The 19,723-nt window shown below is 46.5% G+C and overlaps 1 protein-coding gene across 1 annotated transcript in view; it reads left to right on the forward strand.

Moving 5' to 3' along the window:
* The first annotated feature begins 2,416 nt into the window (after positions 1-2,416).
* TMEM132C (transmembrane protein 132C) overlaps positions 2,417-19,723 on the forward strand; it is a 431,755-nt gene continuing 414,448 nt past the window's right edge. Inside the window, exon 1 of the mRNA XM_032244139.1 lies at positions 2,417-2,512. Within this exon, the coding sequence (XP_032100030.1) occupies positions 2,428-2,512 (85 nt within the window). The 5' untranslated portion in view covers positions 2,417-2,427. The remainder of the gene's footprint in view (positions 2,513-19,723) is intronic.

Below are 19,723 nucleotides of genomic sequence, written 5' to 3' on the forward strand. Positions count from 1 at the left end.
TCCTGTCCTTAGTCCCAAATAATGAGACATGTTGTGTATTTCTCCCTCATGCTGGGAACATTTAAATGAAAAATATATATATATATTTATTCCCCAGTGATGTGCAGGCTCAAAACACTAAGACTAAAACGGGCCTTCTGCTTTAGGACCCCCAATTCCAATTTATAACTCCCCCCGCCCCCCCCCCCCGCCCCCCCGATCAGCTCTACACTAGCTGAATGAACTGAAGAATTGGGCAATTATCAGCATCATCCACTTTAAAAATTAAGTCTCTGCTATCCAGGCCTATGACAAACAAGTTTTTACCGTTCCCTTTGGGGCCTGGCTAGTTTTCAATCTACTTTCTCCCCACATCATGTGAGTGGAGCTGGCTGAGAAAACCAGGGACCCATCTCTTCTCGGGCCCAGGCTTCCCGGCCCCAACCCAGGAGAAAGCCTCCCACTCTGGCCAGTGCCCTGCAAGGCCTTCGCTCCACCCTGCCCCAATTTCTCCCTATACCTGGCTCATTCCTTAGGGGCTGAGTTGGGAGATAAGGCTTGGGGTTGCAGTTGCTGGGGATCCTTTGTTTACATTTTTCTTTCTTTCTTTCTCTCCCTTTCTTTCTTTCCTTTCTCTTTCCTTTCTTTCTTTACATTTATTTATTTTTTTTATTTGAGACGAACTCCTGCTCTGTGGCCCAGGCTGGAGTGCAGTGGTACAATCTCGGCTCATTGCAACCTCTGCCTCCCGGGTTCAAGCGATTCTCCAACCTCAGTCTCCTGAGTAGCTGGGACTATAGGCACGCACCACCATGCCCGGCTAATGTTTCTATTTTTAGTAGAGACGGGATTTCACCATGTTGGCCAGGCTGGTCTCAAACTCCTGACCTCAGCTGATCCGCCCTCCTCGGCAGCCCAAAGGGCTGGGATTACAAGCGTGAGCCACCGCGCCCCGCCCTGCACTTCTTTTCTTTCACTCAAGGATTTCTTTTTTCTTTTGAAATTCTTTCCAGCACTGAGGGTGAGACAAGACCCCTCAGGCTTCCTTTCGAGGTTGGACCAAGCCAGCCCACGGTGAGAGGGGGTGAGGAGCCCAGGACAGGAGGGGACCTGCAGAGGCCTCGGAGCCGGGGCCCTTCACTCCCAGTCAGAAGAGGGAGTCGGAGTCCCGCCCTCACACTGCTCAGACCCTGCATAGCAGGAAGGCCCGAGCTCAAGCATCAGGAACCGCACAGGGAAGCAGCTGAGATCACTTGGGATCATCACCAGGAAGGGGGGCAGCGCTGGGGACACCAGAGGGAAAGGATTCGGAGAATGAAGTGGGGTGGGGAGTTCGGATCTTCCTTGTCAGAGTCTGCAGAGAAATTGCTTATTGCAGGAGCAAGTCTGCAGAGGGGCTCTTCCCCACCCCCTGAATAGATAATAAAACACATGCGTGGCGGGGGGGGGGGCGGGTGATTGGGGAGTGGACGCCCCACAGACATGCAGTGAAAAATGATCGTTTCTTTCTCCCTGCGTTCTAGTCCGCTTCCCAGACACACTGCTCCGACCTCGTGCCTCGCCCCCCCGCCCCGCACACACGCAGGTGCACACCCGCATCTGCCTGAGCCCGCACCCCGCCTTCAGGCTCCGCCGCGCGCTGCTTCTCCCGGCTCAGGGATCCAGCCAGGAGATCTCCCCGCAGCAGCTGCGCGGGACTTTGCCAGCCAGATGTCCCCGGCCCTCCGGGCTAAAGCAGGGGCCACTTGAAGTTGAGGAATGGGGCGTGGCGACCGCCAGGCCCCGCAGTGACCACGGGCGAGTGGGGAGAAGGGGTCCAGCTCCGTCTTGAGCGGCGGGTCCCTGAGCAGGACCCTCCGGGCCGCGGGCCGCTGGGCACCCAAGCAGGAGGCTGCGAACGCTGAGTTTCGCTGGGAAGGCGCGCACCCCCGGAGGAGCGCTCCCCTCCGCCTAGGGGCCGCCCCCCCAGCCCCGTCTTCTTTCCGGGGCACAGCCTCCCTAGCCCGGGCGTGGGGTTCTCCGTCCGCCGCCCCTCCAAGCGGGCAGCGCTCTCTCCTCCCGCACCCTCCCTCTGCTCGCGGTCCCCGGGTGCGGCGGGGGAGGGGCCTGACCGGGGGCGGGGCGTGTCAGGGGCGGGGCCTGTCGGGGCGGGGCGGGGCCTGACTGAGGCGGGGCGTGTCCGGGGCGGGGCCTGGGCGGGGGCGGGGCCGGAGGCTGCGGGGGCGGCTGGAGAAAAGTTGTCTCGGCCGGAGCGCCAGCAGCCGCGGAGCCGGAGCGGCCGCGGCGTGGACCCGGCAGGGGCGGAGACCGCGGACGGCGGACACGCAGCGCGCCCGGCCGACCGGACTGCGGGAGTGGCCCGGGGCATGGGGCGGCCGGCGGGGGCCGCTGGCGGGCGCTGCGCCCCGGGCTGGCGGCGGACGGCGTGAACGGCGGCCGGGACGCAGGATGCGCTCCGAGGGCGCGGCCCCCGGGCCCGCGGCGCCGCTGTGCGGAGCGCTGAGCCTGCTGCTGGGCGCGCTGCTGGGCAAAGGTAAGGCCGGGGCGGCCGCCGGGCGCGCCGTCGCTCGCGAACTTCCCGAATCCGGGGGACCTCGGGGCGAGGGGCGGGCGGGGGCTCGGGTCCCACCAAGAGCGCCTCTGCGGCTGCCGCGCCGCCCCTCACCCAGAAGGGCGCTCCCAGCTGAGCCCCGGGATCCGGGCGAGTTAGCTGGTCCCCGAGTTCCCAAATCTCCCACCCCGGACCCCCGGACCCGGAGCTGCCCCTCGGGTGATGAGGGGGCGTGGCTGAGGGGTACGGTTCGTTCCCCAACCCTGAGTTCCGCGGGGACCGGCGCAGCCCAGCTCAGTCACGCTGCGGAGCTGGGGGGTCCTGGAGATGGGGTCCCCGCGGTGCGCTCCCCATCCTCAGCTGCAGCGCTGTGGGGCTGGGCACCAGAAGGGAAGGCCCGGGTCTTCGCGACCGCCAGGGTCTCTGTGCCGGTCCCAGAGGAACGCACTCGCATCGCGCAGCTCACCAGGGACCCCAGCTTGGCAGAAACCACGGACTCTCTGCGCGTTGCCTCAGATTAGTCCCCTGTGGTGTGGGAGACGGATGGGGAGGTGGGCGCGTTCCTTGGGATGGGAACTGGCTCCCGGGTGGTCCTTCCCCGAGCTCCTTCCCCTCCGTGACCTCTTCTCTACAAAGGGAGTGGGGCCCTGCCCCCTTCTCTCTCCTGGGTTGGAGAGATTTCAAGGAGCTAACGTATGGCGCCCGCAGGGCTCAAAAAAGGTAGCCGAGTTGTTATTCCGACCATTATTATTATGTGCGTGTGCGGCCGCATGGCCGCGGGGACCCAGCGGCGGGAAGGGCGGGGAGAGGCGGTCTCCAGCCCCAGGAGCCGCGGGGCAGACGGGGAGCAAGGCCTCAGCTCTGCCAGGGACTTCAGCTGCCCGAGTACCGGGGCGCGTCCGGGCGTAGAAAAGGGAGAGCGTCGCTTTCCTGCTGCCTGCGCTCTAAGGAGGGCCTCGGGTTCTTGTGATTAAATCCAGGTGCGCACAAGGGTGTCCTGCGCCTTCGCTTGGCGCCGCGGGTTGGGTATCGGCCCCAGGCTCTAAGCAGAGAACCCTTCTCCCGCCTAACGCTCTGAGGCTGGGCTAGAAATGAATTGAGAGAGACAAGTTGTCAATGGATGTTTAAAAGTAGCGTTTGCTTTTCAAAAGTCATTCCGCACCGCCTGAAAATCCAGAAAAATCTACTTTCCTTGAGGCTGCACTTTCCCAGATACACCAGCCAGACAAGTTTGTTATGTTTTATATAAGTGTTCTTTTCTTCTAAGAGCTCCAGGTAGAGGGGGTGAGAGAAGGGGGGGTGGGGGAGGGTGGGGGGGCGCCGGAAGAGAGAGGGGAGGGCGGAGGGAAGGACGGGGGTGGGAGAGTAGGAGAGGGGGCACTTTTTTGTTTTATTTGAAAGAGTCATTAGTCACAATCTGGTGCCTGAATTCTGCTGTTAATTAGCCCTAGGTTCCAGCGTTTCTAGGATTCAGTTTCCCTAAATGCAAAGTGGCCATTGAAGAATTCCCTTCCCAACCTACCTTCCAGCAGTTTTTTGATGATAAAATGACTGAATGGGTGGAAAGTACTAGGCAGAGGAAGGTGGCACCAGACCAAATGAGCAGGGCGTGACCAACCTCCTCCAGGTTTTCGCCCCTTGCCCTTGAGAGAATTTAACTAGGTGAGGAAACTGGATGTTCCCTTTAGAGCAAGTGTGGACTGTTCTTCATTAAGGCTCCCATTTCGTGAGAGAGAGAGAGAGAGAGAGAGAGAGAGAGAGAGAGAGAGACAGAGATTTTGCTTTCGCATAAGAGTAGTGGCTTTTACCGATGTCCACGTATTCAGTGCTGGGGGGCAGTGCTTTGGCTGAAAAGCTGACTGGGACTGGATTTGAAGCTGGTATTTGCACAGCAAGGGAAGTGCTGAAAACTATGGACAGAGCGAAGCCCCTTCCCTATCCCAAACCACCCCTGCCCTCTGGCTAAGTGCAACTTTGATCTGGTGGGGCTTTCTTTACTTGCTTTTTTGCTTTACAGAGTTCACCACATGATTTGGGGGTGCATAAGGGCCTGCAACTTATCATCTGCAAAATGCATTTTCCGTCTGTTTCTCGTGATCAAAAGCAGCAGTTCATTCCCTCCTGGATTCCTCCACACGTAAAGCGTTTGCCCATAAGATATCTTCTAGAGAGGAAAGTTTTCTGACCTTGTTTACATTTCTGCTGTCTTTAAAAAAAAGCAAAAACCATCTCTGTCTCTTCCTGCACATGATTTAAGTGCTGATTTCTGGAATCCTTGAAACCACCGATTAATTTTTAATACCAATTGTCTGTTTATTTTTGACTGTGGATTTAGAGGCTTTGTAATTTGTCAGGGTTTGGAAAAGGCAGAATTGTTCTTGGGAGGTTATAAATAGGACAGGACATTGAAAGAAATGAATCTTTTCCTCAGATTTAAGTCTTGGGCTGAGGCAGGAGAGGCAAAACATCCTTGAGTTAGAGGTTGATGTATTGCCCCTGTATAAAGCAAGTGGAAGGGCGGTGCCAGGCTGAGATGCCCTCAGAAGTTTAGTGACGGTTGTTAGTCACATATGAGACCTTCTGGGAAGGTTATGTGGGACCACAGTCTCTTTTCTGAAATCTGTGGGGGCAAATGTATTTCAAGAGTCAGAATTATTGAGATCCTTGAATGACAGGATAGAAGGAAAGATAGAAAATTAGAGGCATAAAGTCATAGGCATGTGTGGTATGGCATCTTGGTCTTCGTGTGGAGTTGCATCCTGTAATTGCACATGGTGCCGACTTTGTGTGCAATGTATGAGTCTTTACATAAAGAAGGAAAATAAGATCCAAAATAGCTTGGCTTCAGGCCCGTGTTGGCCACTGAATGAATTAAGTACAACCAACCAAACCAACCTTGGGATTCTCAGTGCTTTGGGGGTTTTGGGTTTCTGGTAAGGAATTAAGGTTCTGTAGCAGGGATGAGAAATAGGAGGATGTCATCAGGGTAAAGAAGCCCCTCTCAGCTCATGCACGTTAGTGCTGGCACCAAAGAATGATGCCCATGTCGTGTTCTGCATACACTTACAGCATGTGTACGCTTAGCACAGAGACACATAGATTTTCTTTTCATCTTTGTCCCTTCTTATCCCTCAAGTCAAAATTCCTCACTGTGTTCCAGCCTCTTAGTAGTCATTGCAACTTCTTGGAAATCATTCTGTTAAACTATCAGATCTCAATGTGTTCTTATAGTTCTTTCCTTTATACCCACGTTTTTTGACTAGTGCTTGCAGACTTCAGCACCTGCAGACAAGTATTGTTTTATCCATTCAGTTTTTCTTTTCAAAGTCTCTCAATATTTAAAAATTGGGAGATTTGACTGGGCATGGTGGCTCACACCTGCAATCCCAGCACTTTGGAAGGCAGAGATGGGTGGATCATTTGAGATCAGGAGTTCGAGACCATCCTGGCTAACGTGGTGAAACCCAAACTTTACTAAAAATACAAAAATTAGCCAGGCATGGTGGTGGGCACCTGTAATCCCAACTACTCAGGAAGCCGAGGCATGAGAATCGCTTGAACCTGGGAGTTGGAAGTAGCAGTGAGCCAAGATCACACCACCGCACTTCAGCCTGGGTGACAAAGTGAGATTTGGTCTCAAAAAAAAAAAAAAAAGAAATGGGAGAGTTCACATATAAAAATCAGGATATCCACAACGTGTGCATATATCAAAACATCATGCCGTACTCTGTAACTGTATACACATTTTATCTGACAGTTATAAAAAGGATTTTATTTCTGGTTTGCTAGAAGTTGCATATACAATTTTATCAAATGCTCTTTAGCATCTACTGAGATGATCAAATAAGTTTTCCCATTCATTATGAAAAACAAATTAGGATTTCCAGATTTTCTCAGAAGTATCGATAGTCTGCCAATCTTGGGTGTACTTTCTCTCATGGCTGCCTTGTGCCAAAGCTGAGCAAGGGTGTCTTCCTCTGGAGGGTGTGTTTATTCAGGTCCTCTCTTCTGCTCACTCACCTGGCCTTTCCCTTAAGCAGCTGAGTTTTGCTTCAACCTCTTCTTCGTCCATCTCACTGTTCACTGTTAGCTTAATCATAAGGGTGGCCACAGTCACACAGAGAAGAGCCCAGCACTCTCAATTATATTAGTAGTTAGCACCTCCACCAGCAGAGGTTAAAACAAAGCCTTTGAATGTATGAGATATTTCATACATCAATAGTCATAAAAAACAACGTTAATAAAAATGTGTCTTTGGTATATTAATTGAAGTGAAGGGGAGTATTACTGAATTAATGGAATAAATGGAACATGATTGATAGAACATTTTTACAACCTTCTACTTTGTTTAATAAGCCAGGCTTATTAAAATATAATTTGCACACAATAAAATCCACCTCTTTGAGTGTATAGTTCTAAGTTTTGACAAATGCAAGCAGTCGTGTAAACACTGGAGTTGCGGTATAGAACATGCCCATTATGCACCAGAATTTCTGTTGGCTTGTGTAGCCCCTCCTACCTCATCTCCAATCCTGGAAACCACTGATTTGTTCTTGTCTCTAGAGTTTTACCTTTTTCATAATGTCATAAAAACAGGATCATGCAGTATGCAGCTTTTGGATTACTTTCTTTCACTTAGCAAGATTCATTTGATAGTCACCGATGTATCAATAGTTTGTTTCTTTTCAATGCTGTATGGTATTCCATTGAATGAATGCATCACAGTTATTTATTTCAGACCGAAAAGACATTAAAATTATGCCAGCTTTTGGTAATTATACATAACTTCGTAAGATACTGCAAACTCTTTTTAAACCTAGTTTTAGCATTCTGCATTCCCATCAGCTGTGTATGCTAGGTGGTTTGTATCTTCAGCAGCACTTGATATTATCCATTTTGTTTAGATTTTGTTTAGTCGTTCTGATAGGTGTATAACATATTTCTTTGAGATTTCAGTTTTTGCTCTCATGACTAGTAATGTTAAACATTATTTCTTGTGTTTAATTGTCTTCCTTTTATTGTTTTTGTTGAAATATCTTTTTCAAATATTGTGCCCACTTTTTATGGGTTATTTTTCTGTTATGATTTTTGAAAGTGCTTTATATATTCTGAATGCAAGTCCTTTGTCAGATGAGTGTTTTACAGATAGTTTATCCCAGTATGTGTCTTTGGAAGAGCAGAGGTTTTACATTTTAATGATATTTAGTTTATTAATATTTTCTTTTAGTGATTGGGTTTTTGGTGTCACATCTAAGAAATCTTTGCCTAACCCAAGGCTGCAATGATTCCCGTAAATGTGTATAGTGTTGTCCAGGTCTTCTGTATTCCTACTGATCTGTTTGTTCTATCACTTATTGAGAGTATTGACGTCTCCAATTATGTTATAGTTTTGTCCATTTTTTTATTTTCTCTCTGACAGCTTTTGCTTCATGTATTTTGAACACTGTCTTACATACGTGCATATTTAGGATTTTTTTTTGTTGGTTTTAAATCAATCCGTGTTTATGTAATGTCTTTCTTTATTCTTATAAATATTTCTTGTTGTAGAATCTATTTTATCTGATATTAATATAGCCACCTCAGCTTCCTTTTGATTGGTATTTTTATGGTAATATTTTTTCATTTATTTTACTTTTAACTTGTGTCTTTATATTCAGTGTTGTTTATAAGCACCGTATAGTTGGGTTTCACTTTTTTGTCCAATCTGATAATCTCTGTCTTTTAACTATAATGTTTAGACCACTTATATTTAATATAACTATTCATCTGTTTGTATTTAGATCCACAATTTTGTTCATTGTTTTCTTTATGCTCCATCTGTGATTTATTCTTTTCCTCTTTCCATAACAACTTTTATATTGAGTATATTTTATGATTCCATTTTATCTCCACTATTCTCTTGTTATGTGTACTTCTTTTTCAATTATAGTCATTGCTCTATGGCTTACAAAATAAATTTTTAATTAATCATAACTTGCATTCAAATTAAGTTACAGTGCTTTGTATGCTACATAAGAAATTTACAACAGTGTATTACTTATACTGTTTTCCTCTACTATATTTTCAAGTATATGCGCTCACATACCCTATGTATGACTAAGAGAATTGTTATTTAAAAATTATTTTTATGTATATTAAAGAATAAAAATTGTATTAATGGTCTTGCTTTTGTTTCTAAGTGAGTACTTCTGATGTTCTTAAAACCGGTTTCTCTGCAAGATGTTATTCTCCCCACCTGTGCACTGAGCTCCCTTGCTTTACATGCCTTTAGGAACTTAGAAGTTGCTGCATTCAAGGAGAACACAAATGTGAAATACAACCCATCTGCAGTCTAAATCAGCAAAATTTCCAAGACAATGGGTTCTAGTTACTCTCCCAGAGAGACCGATTTCTTGTCTTCTGCGATGTGTACATATTCTTTTTTTTTTTTCCCTGATTAAAGATGTTCTTAATGATGCGCTAGGAATGTTGAGTTTACGCTTGCAGATGGCTGGGATCCTAAGGGAACCCAAAGACCTAATATAGAAGACCATGTCTTTTCTATCTATAACGTTTTTTCTTTCTTCTCTCAACACCCTTCATCTTGCCAGCAACATGGTGAGTGATCACTTATGGACTAATTAGGAAGGCTCAGTGTCATAGAAACAAAAGCGTAAGTTTGAGCTTCTGTTCCGCGAGTTCCTGGGTGAATGACACAGAAGGCTTTGGTTGTTAGTAATGTCTTATACCTTAATTGCTTATTACTAAGTAATAAGAGATTGGAAGCTCTTGACTCCAGAGAAAGCTGAAGGGTGAGGTTTCCTATGAGCAGGAAAGCTTCCACGTGCTGGGTTCCCATAGCTATAATTAGTGTCTGGCGTCTTTAGGGTACCATTGTTGGAAAACAGGAACCATTTTACTTACTTTTGTCACAATGCTCACGTTTTAGTTTCCAGGATGAAAGAAGCCCATACTTTGGCTGAACTTTTCACCTGGGGCACCTTTAAAAAATGCCAATCCCCAGGCCTTATCCCAAACCAAGGAATCAGGCTCTTTGGTCGGGGTGGAGTAGGGGTGGTGGTAGAGGCAGGGCTTATCCGTTTGACAGTTTCAAAGCTCTTCAGGTGATTCTGTCAGGGATGCAAACAGGTTGTGTAGGCCCATCTCTATCTAGAAAGGTACGAGACAGCCTCGTTAATAGTTTCATCATTTTGTATCCAAGGGGAAAAAGGGCTTTCCTCCCAGAGAAAAACTGAAGAGCTTTTACCAAAGGAAGATGGGATGGATGCTGGATGAAAAATTAACCAGTGTTCATGCCAGTGGCCCTAAGACCTAGTTTTTTTATGTGGTGAAAAAATAAAGGACAGCTCTTCTGAGCCTCAGTTTTGTTTTATAAGCCAGGGGTCCCCAACCTTCTGGTGGTGGTTTGATACTGGTCCATGACCTGTTAGGAACCAGGTTGCACAGCAGGAGGTGAGTGGTGGGTGAGTGAGCGAAGCATCATCTGCTCCCCATCATTTACATTACTGGCTGAGCTACGCCTCCTGTCAGATCAGCAGCAGCATTAGATTCTCATAGATGCATGAACCCTATTGTGAACTGTACACGCAAGGGACTCAGACTGTGTGGGCCTTATGAGAATCTAATGCCTGATGATCCGTCGCTGTCCTCCACGCTCCCCCAGATGGAATGGTCTAGTTGCGGGAAAATAAGCTCAGCCTCCCACTAAGTCTATAATATGGTGAGTTTTATAATTATTTTATCATATATTACAATGTAATGATCATAGAAATAAAATGCGCGATAAATGTAATGTGCTTGAATCATCCTGAAACAACCCCCCAACTCCGTCTGTTGAAAAATTGTCTTCCACGAAACTGGTCTTTTTTGCCAAAAAGCTGGGGACCACTGTGATAAGGAGGGAGAATACCTGTTTTATAGGATGGTTGACGATATTTAATGCAAAAGTGGACCTGAGACACTTAGCACGCCTCATGAGTTTCTAGCAGCTGTTGTAACAAACGGGGAAGCTTCACGGAACAAAAATTGACCCTCTCACAATTATGGGCCCAAAAGTCCGAAATCATATGTTGTTGGAGCCATGCGGTGTGCTGAGCCTCCGGGGGGGGGCCCTCCCTTGCCTCTTCCACCTTCCCTGGCATCCTGGCCTTCTTGGCTTGTGGCAGCATCACGGCAATCTTTGCCTCTGACTTCACGTAGCTTCCTCTTCTAAATGTTCCTTACCTCTCTGTCGTACAAGGTTACCGGTCATTAGATTTATAACCCACTGTATTCCAGGATGATCTCACTTCAAGATCTTTAGCTTAATGACATTTGAAAAGACCTTTTTTCTTAAGCAAGGACACATTCACTGGTTCTAAGTGGACATTCGTTTTTGGGGGCCATGCAAACCATTGCATGCAGTAAGACTTGGCACATAGTGAAGTTCAGTAAATCAGGGTCATCATTATTTGTATTATTAAAGCCATGGAAAAGAAGACTCCACAGTGCAATACAATGGAAGCCCTACATGGATATTTTAAAAATAACTGAGAATAATTAAAAACACAAAGCGAAGAAAACAAAACTGTGCATTCGACAATATTGGGGAATAGGAAAAGCTGGTCACGTGTGAGGTGTTCATTCATTATTGACTTAAGCGGAGAGCCAGAGGTTTATATTGTGAGACATCCCTTGACCACTTCATGCTTAGCTGCAGCTTAGGCGTAATTCCATCTGGCTTCCTGTCAGGATACTCTGAACACCTGTTCTCCCTCTGTGTTCTCAGAGTCATGAAAACCACCCACAGCAGACCCCGTTTCTCTGTTGGGTTAATTTTTTTCTCCCAAATCTGCAGTTGACGTTTTTCATCCTTCTTACTCAGTTGGTCCCTCCGGCCCCATAATTGTGTTTGCTTTTGCTCTGTTTCCTCACTGCCCCCGTGGACCCAGAAGCTGTGGAAATGTGGATGGAACGCTAGCCGCTTTGGCATACCGTATTCAGCTAGCAAGTCTGCGAGGCAACGAGGGATTCTCGTGTTCTCAAAATAAAAGAACTTGAAGAAATCTGCCTCCTGCCCCAACACACAGATGTGTGCATCGTGTGTGTGTGTGCGTGCACACGTGCACGCACACACACACACACAAATACAACCCTAGGCTAGTTTCTGGCCTTATCATTGAGTTACAGCTTAGTGGTGATTTTAAGACAAAAGAGAAAAAAACCCTCACTTGTGCCATAAACAAAGTATACCTGAAAATGTGATTTTTGCCTCCACTGGAAACAATGAGTTTGGGTCTGACACACTGAAGCAATTTTCCCTTTTTGATGGAAATGTTCTTTGAATATGCACCAAATTATTCCGTTTCTTAGTCATGCTTTTTCTGGTTACAAATGCCAAAAACCCAAGCAAACCATACCAAAAAAAGAGAAAAAAATCATTAGCTCAGGTGACTGCAAAGTCCAGGTGGACTTCAAGCACAGCTGGATCCAGGGGTCACGTGATGTCATTGGACAGTTTCTGCTCCTCCCCGTCTCCTGGCTCCTCACTCCTCTGTGCTGTCTTCATTTTGGAGAGGTCATCATTGTCCACAGCAGCTCCAGGCTTATATTCCATCTGCGCAGCAGACTCAGCTAACAGAAAGTGACTTCCTCACATGGTTGTAGACAAAGTTGCAGGGGTAAAGTTCTGGCACTCACTACGGTCATGTGCCCACTCACTGCTGACTTAAGGGAATGGGATTTTCTGATTATTCAGCTCTCAGGCACAGGGAGCCCGGGAGCCTGGGGTTGAGGTCCCTTCCACCCACACCACTAACATAGAAGGTGTGATGATGCCCAAACACAAGGGGAGCTGTATCGGAAGAGGGAGAATGAATGCCAAGCTGGCAAAACCCTGTTCACCAAGCAAATGAGCAAAATGAAAGGAATCAAAAGCCCCTGGGTGGCTGCTTCTCACAGGTGTGATTCACATTCTAGGGTAGCTTACTGGGAGGTCAGCTCGTTTCTCCTGCTTAACGCACAGACAACAGTCAGGACGTCTGGACTTAGGAGGGTGACCTTCTTCATCTCCCGACACATCTCTACTTCAGGGTGCTTTTCTCATTTTCTGCTTGTCTTGACCTTCATTCATTCCTCTTTCACTGATATCCATCCATCCAGCATCCCTCCAGTAAGAGATGGGCACTGGAGTAGTAGCGTCTTCTATCATCTTCTATTGCTGGCTTCCTCTGCAGACAAGGAAACCTTCCCTTCAACCTCAGGTGCTCACCCCCAGGAGAGGGGAGGGAGGCCTGGGTTGAGCTCCTGAAGCCTGCCAGTTTCTTGTGCCTCAGCTATGCACAGTGACCCTAAAAGGCTTGCCCCTCTATCATCCTGATTTACGGGAACAAAAATCCCAAGAGCAGTCCACATTTCAGGGCCTTTGTTCTGCTCTGGCTCTGTGCCATCTTTCCTCCTTCCTAAGTGGTGATAGGCTCTTATCTTCAATTTATGTAAATCTTTTGGGTCACTACACAGCCCCGGGTTACCGTTTTCTTAATTTTCCATTTTTTACTTGTAAGCAATGAATTGACTCAGAGCAGGCTTTTCTAATTTGCCTTCAAACTCAATGTTTTCATCTGTCGTGTTCATATCTTATTAACTAAACGACATTTCCTCGCTGGGACCTCTCGCTGCCTCCTCCTGGTCAGTTGTCTCCCTGGCCATGTCCTGGCCCTTGACCCCAGCCTGTCGTTTGGTGGCACTGATGCCATGGAGGTGACAGCTGGCAGTGGTTTATCTGTGTGGTTTCCCGTTAGTTCTGGGTGGGAAGGGGTCCACTCCACCATTCACAGAGGCAGGAAGCCTGCAAACATCAGCTTCTTACTAATCCCCAGTGGTCAGGGTGTTCATAATGGCTAATTTTATGTGTTAACTTGTGTAGGCCACAGTGCCCAGATATGTGGTCAGGCATGATTCTGTGTGTGTGTGTGTGTGTGTGTGCGTGCGCATGTGTGTGTGCATGTGTGTTTGGGTGAGAGTCACAAATTGGTGGACTTTGATAAAATAGGTGACTCTCCATAATGTGGGTAGGCCTCATTCAATCAGTTGAAGAGAGATCAAAAGGCTGATCACCCCTAGAAGACAGGAAGGAATTCTGCCAACAGACAGCCTTTGGACGTGAGCTGCAATGTTAGATCTTCCTTGGGTCTCCAGCCTTCCAACCCGCCCTACAGATTTTGGACTTGACAGACTCTGTAACTGCATGAGCAACACTTCAAAATAATTTTCTCTCTGTATACACTCAGCTTATTGGTTCTCTATCCCAGGAGAACTCTGACTAATAGAGGGAAGACCTGGTCCCAAGCAAAGGGAATTTTGTTTTATCTCCCAAATATCTCATCTATTTTCCAAGCACACTCATTATCCTCATTCCTTGAAGATAATGGATTCCCAGAACTGGCCACATAAAAGGAATAAATTCAGAGACAGAACTGGTACTGTCATTTTTTTTTATATTAAATCACTGCTAATCCCCTAGAGACAGTGCTTCCTTACTTTGTTCCTTCGTTCATTAGCCCGATGGGAAGACCTAAATGTCCATCATCCTTGGCAAACGCCAGCTGCATGTTTAGGCCTTTCTTGATCAGTGGTCAGATCATGTTGTCCTCTGCCCCCAATTCTTGAGGTTTCCCATCACATTCAGAGGTAATTCCACAGCCTGTGCTGTGATCTACAAGTCACTCTATAATCTCCTACCCTGTATCACCCTTCTGACCTCATTTCTTTTCTTTCTTTTTTTTTTTTTTTTTGAGATGGAGTCTTGCTCTGTCGCTAGGCTGGAGTGCAGTGGCGCAATCTTGGCTCACTGCAACCTCTGCTTCCTGGGTTCAAGCAATTCTTCCACCTCAGCCTCCTGAGTAGCTGAGACCACAGGCGTGTGCCACCACACCCAGCTAATTTTTGTATTTTTTAGTAGAGAAGAGGTTTTACCATGTTGGCCAGGATGGTCTCGATATCTTGACCTCATGATCCACCTGCCTTGACCTCCCAAAGTGCTGGGATTATAGGCGTGAGCCACCGCGCCCAGCCTTCTGACCTCACTTCCACCGCACACTCTGCTCCAGTCCCATGAGCCTGCTTGCTGGGCTCCCCACCCAAGATACTCCTACCACAGGGCCTTTGCACATGCCTATGATGGCGTGACCTCTAGATACCCACATGATGCACTCTCAGCTTCTCAGATCTGTGTGCCAAGGGCATCTCCTCATGGAAGTCTCCTTGTTCACATCGTCTGTTCTCCATGGCTGCCCTTTCTGTGTCCTGTTCCTATTTTGTCATTTCTCTTTACACTTATCACCTCCTGATAAACTATAACTTCGACTTATTTAACTGTCTTCCCACCCCCTGGAATTAAAACTCCATGAGAGCAGAGTTTTTAGCCTATTTTGTTCATGGTTGTATTTATCTGCTTTGGTGATGGGCTCTGGTGCCTCTGGTATTCTGGCGAGGCCCTGAGTACTTGATGAATGAATGAATAGACAAGTGAATAAATGACTTCAGTCTGTCTTTGGCTTCCCGTATTATCTGTCCTTCATTCTGAGCTGATCTCTTGAATCTGTGTAACCTGAGATTGATGCTGCCTCCTGTTCATAAATACATGAAAATAGGGAGGTAAGTTTTTTATGCCAGAAATCTCTGATAGCCGCCATTTTATTAAAGGTCTCTAGCTGAGGACAGAGCCTGTCTTCATCTCTTCTCTCCGTCTGCCACTCCAGGGAAGCGTCCTCGTCAATTTGAGGTGAGAATGCTCAGAACAGGAGTGTGATGCACAAATTCACGTGCTGGCCAGGGCAACATTTTCTTTCTTTTTGAGAAGCAAGTCTCGCTGTGTCACCCAGGCTGGAGTGTAGTGGTGTGATCTCCGCACACTGCACCCTCTGCCTGCCAAGCACTTCTCCCTGCCTCGGCCTCCTGAGTGGCTGGGATTACAGGCAACATTTTCAAGTCACCGACTTTATTTCTGAGTGGTCCCACCCTCCCCTGTACCCATATGCCTGTTACTTTCAGGTGAGATACAGCAGGGTCTCCTTCCTTGTAGATAGTAGATGCTCAAAACTGACCACATTAAAGGAATAAACTTCAACACAGACCAGAATTCTGTTGTAAATAGTGAAAAAATCCTAATATCCTTATGTAAGGAAAACATGCTTATATTCGGTTCACTTAATAGAATTACCAGAATAATGGGGACTGACCACTAATGAGCATAAGGAATCTTTTGAGTGGATGGAAAGATATTGTAATGAGGCATAAGATGTGGCTGGATCTGGGTGTTCAATTGTAGCATTAGAATTTGTTTTAAAAGTGATTCACTTTGTCTGTTATGGTGTTGGCTTGCTTCCTTCTTAGGTTCTCATCTAGACTCTTGGAAGTTCCAGGTTTACACCCTTAAGGGGACAAATATCTCTCTCCCAAAATCCCAGCAAAAGTCCTACTGTGCTTCATTGGCTCTGTTTGTTACATGTGCGAGTTTCTGAACCATTCAACCCAGTCAACAGAAAACACCATTCAACCCAGTCAACAGAAAACACCATTCAACCCAGTCAACAGAAAACAATGTGCCCTAATTATCCCACAGCCAGGGAGCCATGGGCTAGAACTGGGATGCAGAGAAACATTTGGGTGTTGTTGCCAGAAAAGGGATGAATTATTGAGACCAGAAAAAGAACGCTATATATTCCTACATCTCCAGTTTTGAGAGTGTGATCAACGCGGTCACAGGAATGTAGAAGAATCATGCAAACAAGTTGTATCTCTTTCCTCCTCAGAAGTCTACTTGAGTTAGTAGGTATGAACAGGAGGCAGCATGAAATGTGTTTCCTAGTTGACTTTATGTCATACTTTCCTGAAACCAAGGATAAGCAAACATCATTTATCACTCAGCTGTCAACCCTGATTGCCTTCCATATCAGGGGCAAAATAAGACAGATGCAAGAGGTGGCCCAAGTACTAGTTGGAAGAGAAAGGTGAGATCGAAAACGGGTTTGTTTCAGCAAATCAGGGCCCCTTCCTCTCCGGACAGGTCCTGTTTGGGAGGCAAGATCAAGGCTTGGTGGCTGTACGGGCCTGAGTCAAATCCCTGCTCCACTATGTAGATATGGGAAAGCCACTTACGGCATCAAACCTCAGCTTCTGTGTCTGTCACTGGGGCTAGTAAAATGTATCTCATGGAGTTGTTTAAAAGGGTCAAATGGCCTAATATGTGTTTGTCTTTATTTTTCATTTTCACATTCTGGCTACAGTCTCCATTCTTCTCTGTCCTGCTCTGAACCCTAGGAGGCTGACCTTGCAAATGGCAACTCTTGGTTCCTATATCTGCTGAGTTCCATGGAGTGTTGACCAGTGGGGAAATGGCAGGAGATTGGAGGGCAAGAGAAAGGAGAAGCTGGAACATTAGTTCCCCACTCGCTCTTTGTTTGGATCCATCTCTGACTGTGCCTTTGTTTCCCCATGACTGTAACTCCTGTTGGGTGGCCTCCGTTCAAGATTCCAGCTCCCACTGACCGTCAGGAACACTCCCTTCTCCACTTCACCCTTCAGGTGAAGATGATGTCTCACTATTTCTGATCTCTAGGTACCCAGCCTTGTTATTTAATTTCTTCCATAAGTAGTTCCTTCATAAAAGGGACTTTGAACCATTGGAGTTGGATTCTCTTTCCTCCTGAGGCTGACACTTAATACAAATAAAAATCACTCATACAAAGTGAAAAATGGCTGGAGTTTTTTGTTGTTTTTATGTTTAAACAAGCTCAAACATGTAGAACATTTCACAAATAGGTGCATGGAACTTTTTTGTCCCATGAACCATCTCAGAGTAACTGGCTGAGTTGATGCTTATCACCCCTGAATATTTTGGTGTGTGTTTCTTACAAACAAAGACATTCTCTTACAAAACCACAAGATAACATCAAAATCAGGGAATTACCATTGCTCCATTATTACCACACAATACTGTTGTATTACTCTGGTTTCACATTGCTATAAAGAATACCCCTGAGACTGGGTAGTTTATAAAGGAAAGGTGTTTAATTGACTCACAGTTCTGCATGGCTGGGGAGGCCTCAGGAAACTTACAATCATCACAGAAGGCAAAGGAGAAGCAAGTACGTCCTTTATAAGGTGGCAGGAAAGGGAGTTGGCAGAGGGAAAAGAGCCCCTTGTGAAACCATCAGATCTCATGAGAACTCACTCACTATCGTGAGAACAGCATGAGAAAACCACCAAACCCCTCCTCATGATCCAGTCACCTCCCACCAAGTCCCTCCCTGGATACACTGGGATTACAGTTCCAGAGGAGATTTGAGCGGGGACAAAGAGCCAAAGCATATCAACTGTTGCTTAATAATTTATAGCAGAAAGATCTAAAGGATTGCACATTGCAGTTAGTTGTCATGGCTTTTTACTTTCTTTATTTTGGTCTTCCCTTGAATTTTATGACTTCAACACTTTGGAAGCTTACAGGCTAGTTATTTTGTGACACATCCCTCCATTTGGATTTGTCTGATGTTTCTTTCTGATTAGATTCAGATGCTACTTTTCAGGCAGGAGTGCTCCAGACAGGATGCTCTGCTGTTGTCTTTGCATTTTATCAGGTTGCGTGGGATTTAAATATGTCACAGTATTAATGACGTTCTCTTTGATCACTTGATTAAGGTGATCACTTGATTAAGGCTTTTCTACCATGAGGTTACTCTTATTCCCTTTGAAATTAAGAAATATTTGGTGGAAACATGTTCAGAGTCTATGTGAACATCCTCTTCCTCATCAGAATTTCAATATTTCATTTATGAATCTCTAACAGGATGTGTTCCTGGATTTCTGTTATGCTCTATGGCTTACATTTTATTGCTATAACTGTTTATTTTGATGCTGACAATATCACAGGTTTCGCCAGTGGGAGTCATTTTATGACAACTTCTGTGTTATCTGACATGTTCTCCTCCTTTGAGCACTGCCCTACTTTCTGGATATAAGATCTTCCAGGCTCACCTTTACCTTTCCTGCTCTAATCTTGGAATCAGCTCAGTTTTTAGTGGGGAAATGGTATTTAGACACCAAGATCCTGGCTCTACATGTGCTCATGACTAGTGGGGTGCTCTAGGTTCACTCAGTGGACAGAGGCAGGAAATCATTGGGCATACATTGGCCTTTCTCTCTTCCTCTCTCATTACCTCTTTACCTCTATCTACTCTTCTGTATCTAGGCATCTATCTATCTATCTATCTATCTATCTATCTATCTATCTACCAATGAACCAACCTATCCTACCTATCTATCTACTGTCCTCTGTCTACTGTTCTGTATCTATCTACCTATGCTTCCATCCATCTATTATCTAATCTATTTATCTGTCTTAAAACCCATGAGTTCACACGGAATGTCACAGATTCTAATCCAGCATCACAGGAGTCATTCTAGATTTCTTCCTTTCTGTGTTTGTAGCTCCCTTCTCCTAATCCCAGGCCAGGCCATTTCCCCTGCCTTCCCCACCTCAGTCTGCTCAGTCTCCAGCCCCTGATGCCACCTGTCCTCCTTGCCACTCCCCTGACCCCCTGCCCCAGACACTGAGTCTCCCTGCCTGCCTTGCTGGGCCTCTCCTGATGGTGTTGGGCTGAACTGTTCAGAAGCAAGAGGAAGAGGGGCAGCATCCAGTTCGCATCCTCCATTACGTGAACTCCATTATATTATCTGTTTAGAAGAATTATATAAAGTTCAAATCAAAGAAATATGCTACAACTTCTCTACCTCAAGATACCCATTTCTTTGCGGGTCGGGGTGGTGAATGGGCATTCTGACCAGAAATGACCATGGACCCATGGACCACCATGTACTGACCAGGCATTCCTAGGAAAATAATGTAAGCAAATTTGCATAACAAGTCTCCTCTTACATATCTATGTCCTATCGGTTCTGTTTCTTCATGGTGACCTCGGGAGATAAGCACACTTGCTATTCTTACAACTGGGGGCACTGACAGCATTCCTAAAAGGTACAGTGAATGATTGGCAGAGTCAGAGTCTGGACCTAGTGGGCCTGTTTCCATGGTCCTTACCACATGTGCTGTGACCACCACGCTGTGAGTGCCCTCAAGCCTATGTGAAGCTAATCCACGTGAATCCAAGCCAGCTTTCCTGTAAGAAATAATGGCAAATGAGAGCTCAGCAAAATGCC

Source organism: Sapajus apella, unplaced genomic scaffold, assembly GCF_009761245.1.
Source record: "Sapajus apella isolate SASKATOON/1434 unplaced genomic scaffold, GSC_monkey_1.0 scaffold2, whole genome shotgun sequence".
NCBI classification, from domain to species: Eukaryota; Metazoa; Chordata; class Mammalia; order Primates; family Cebidae; genus Sapajus; species Sapajus apella.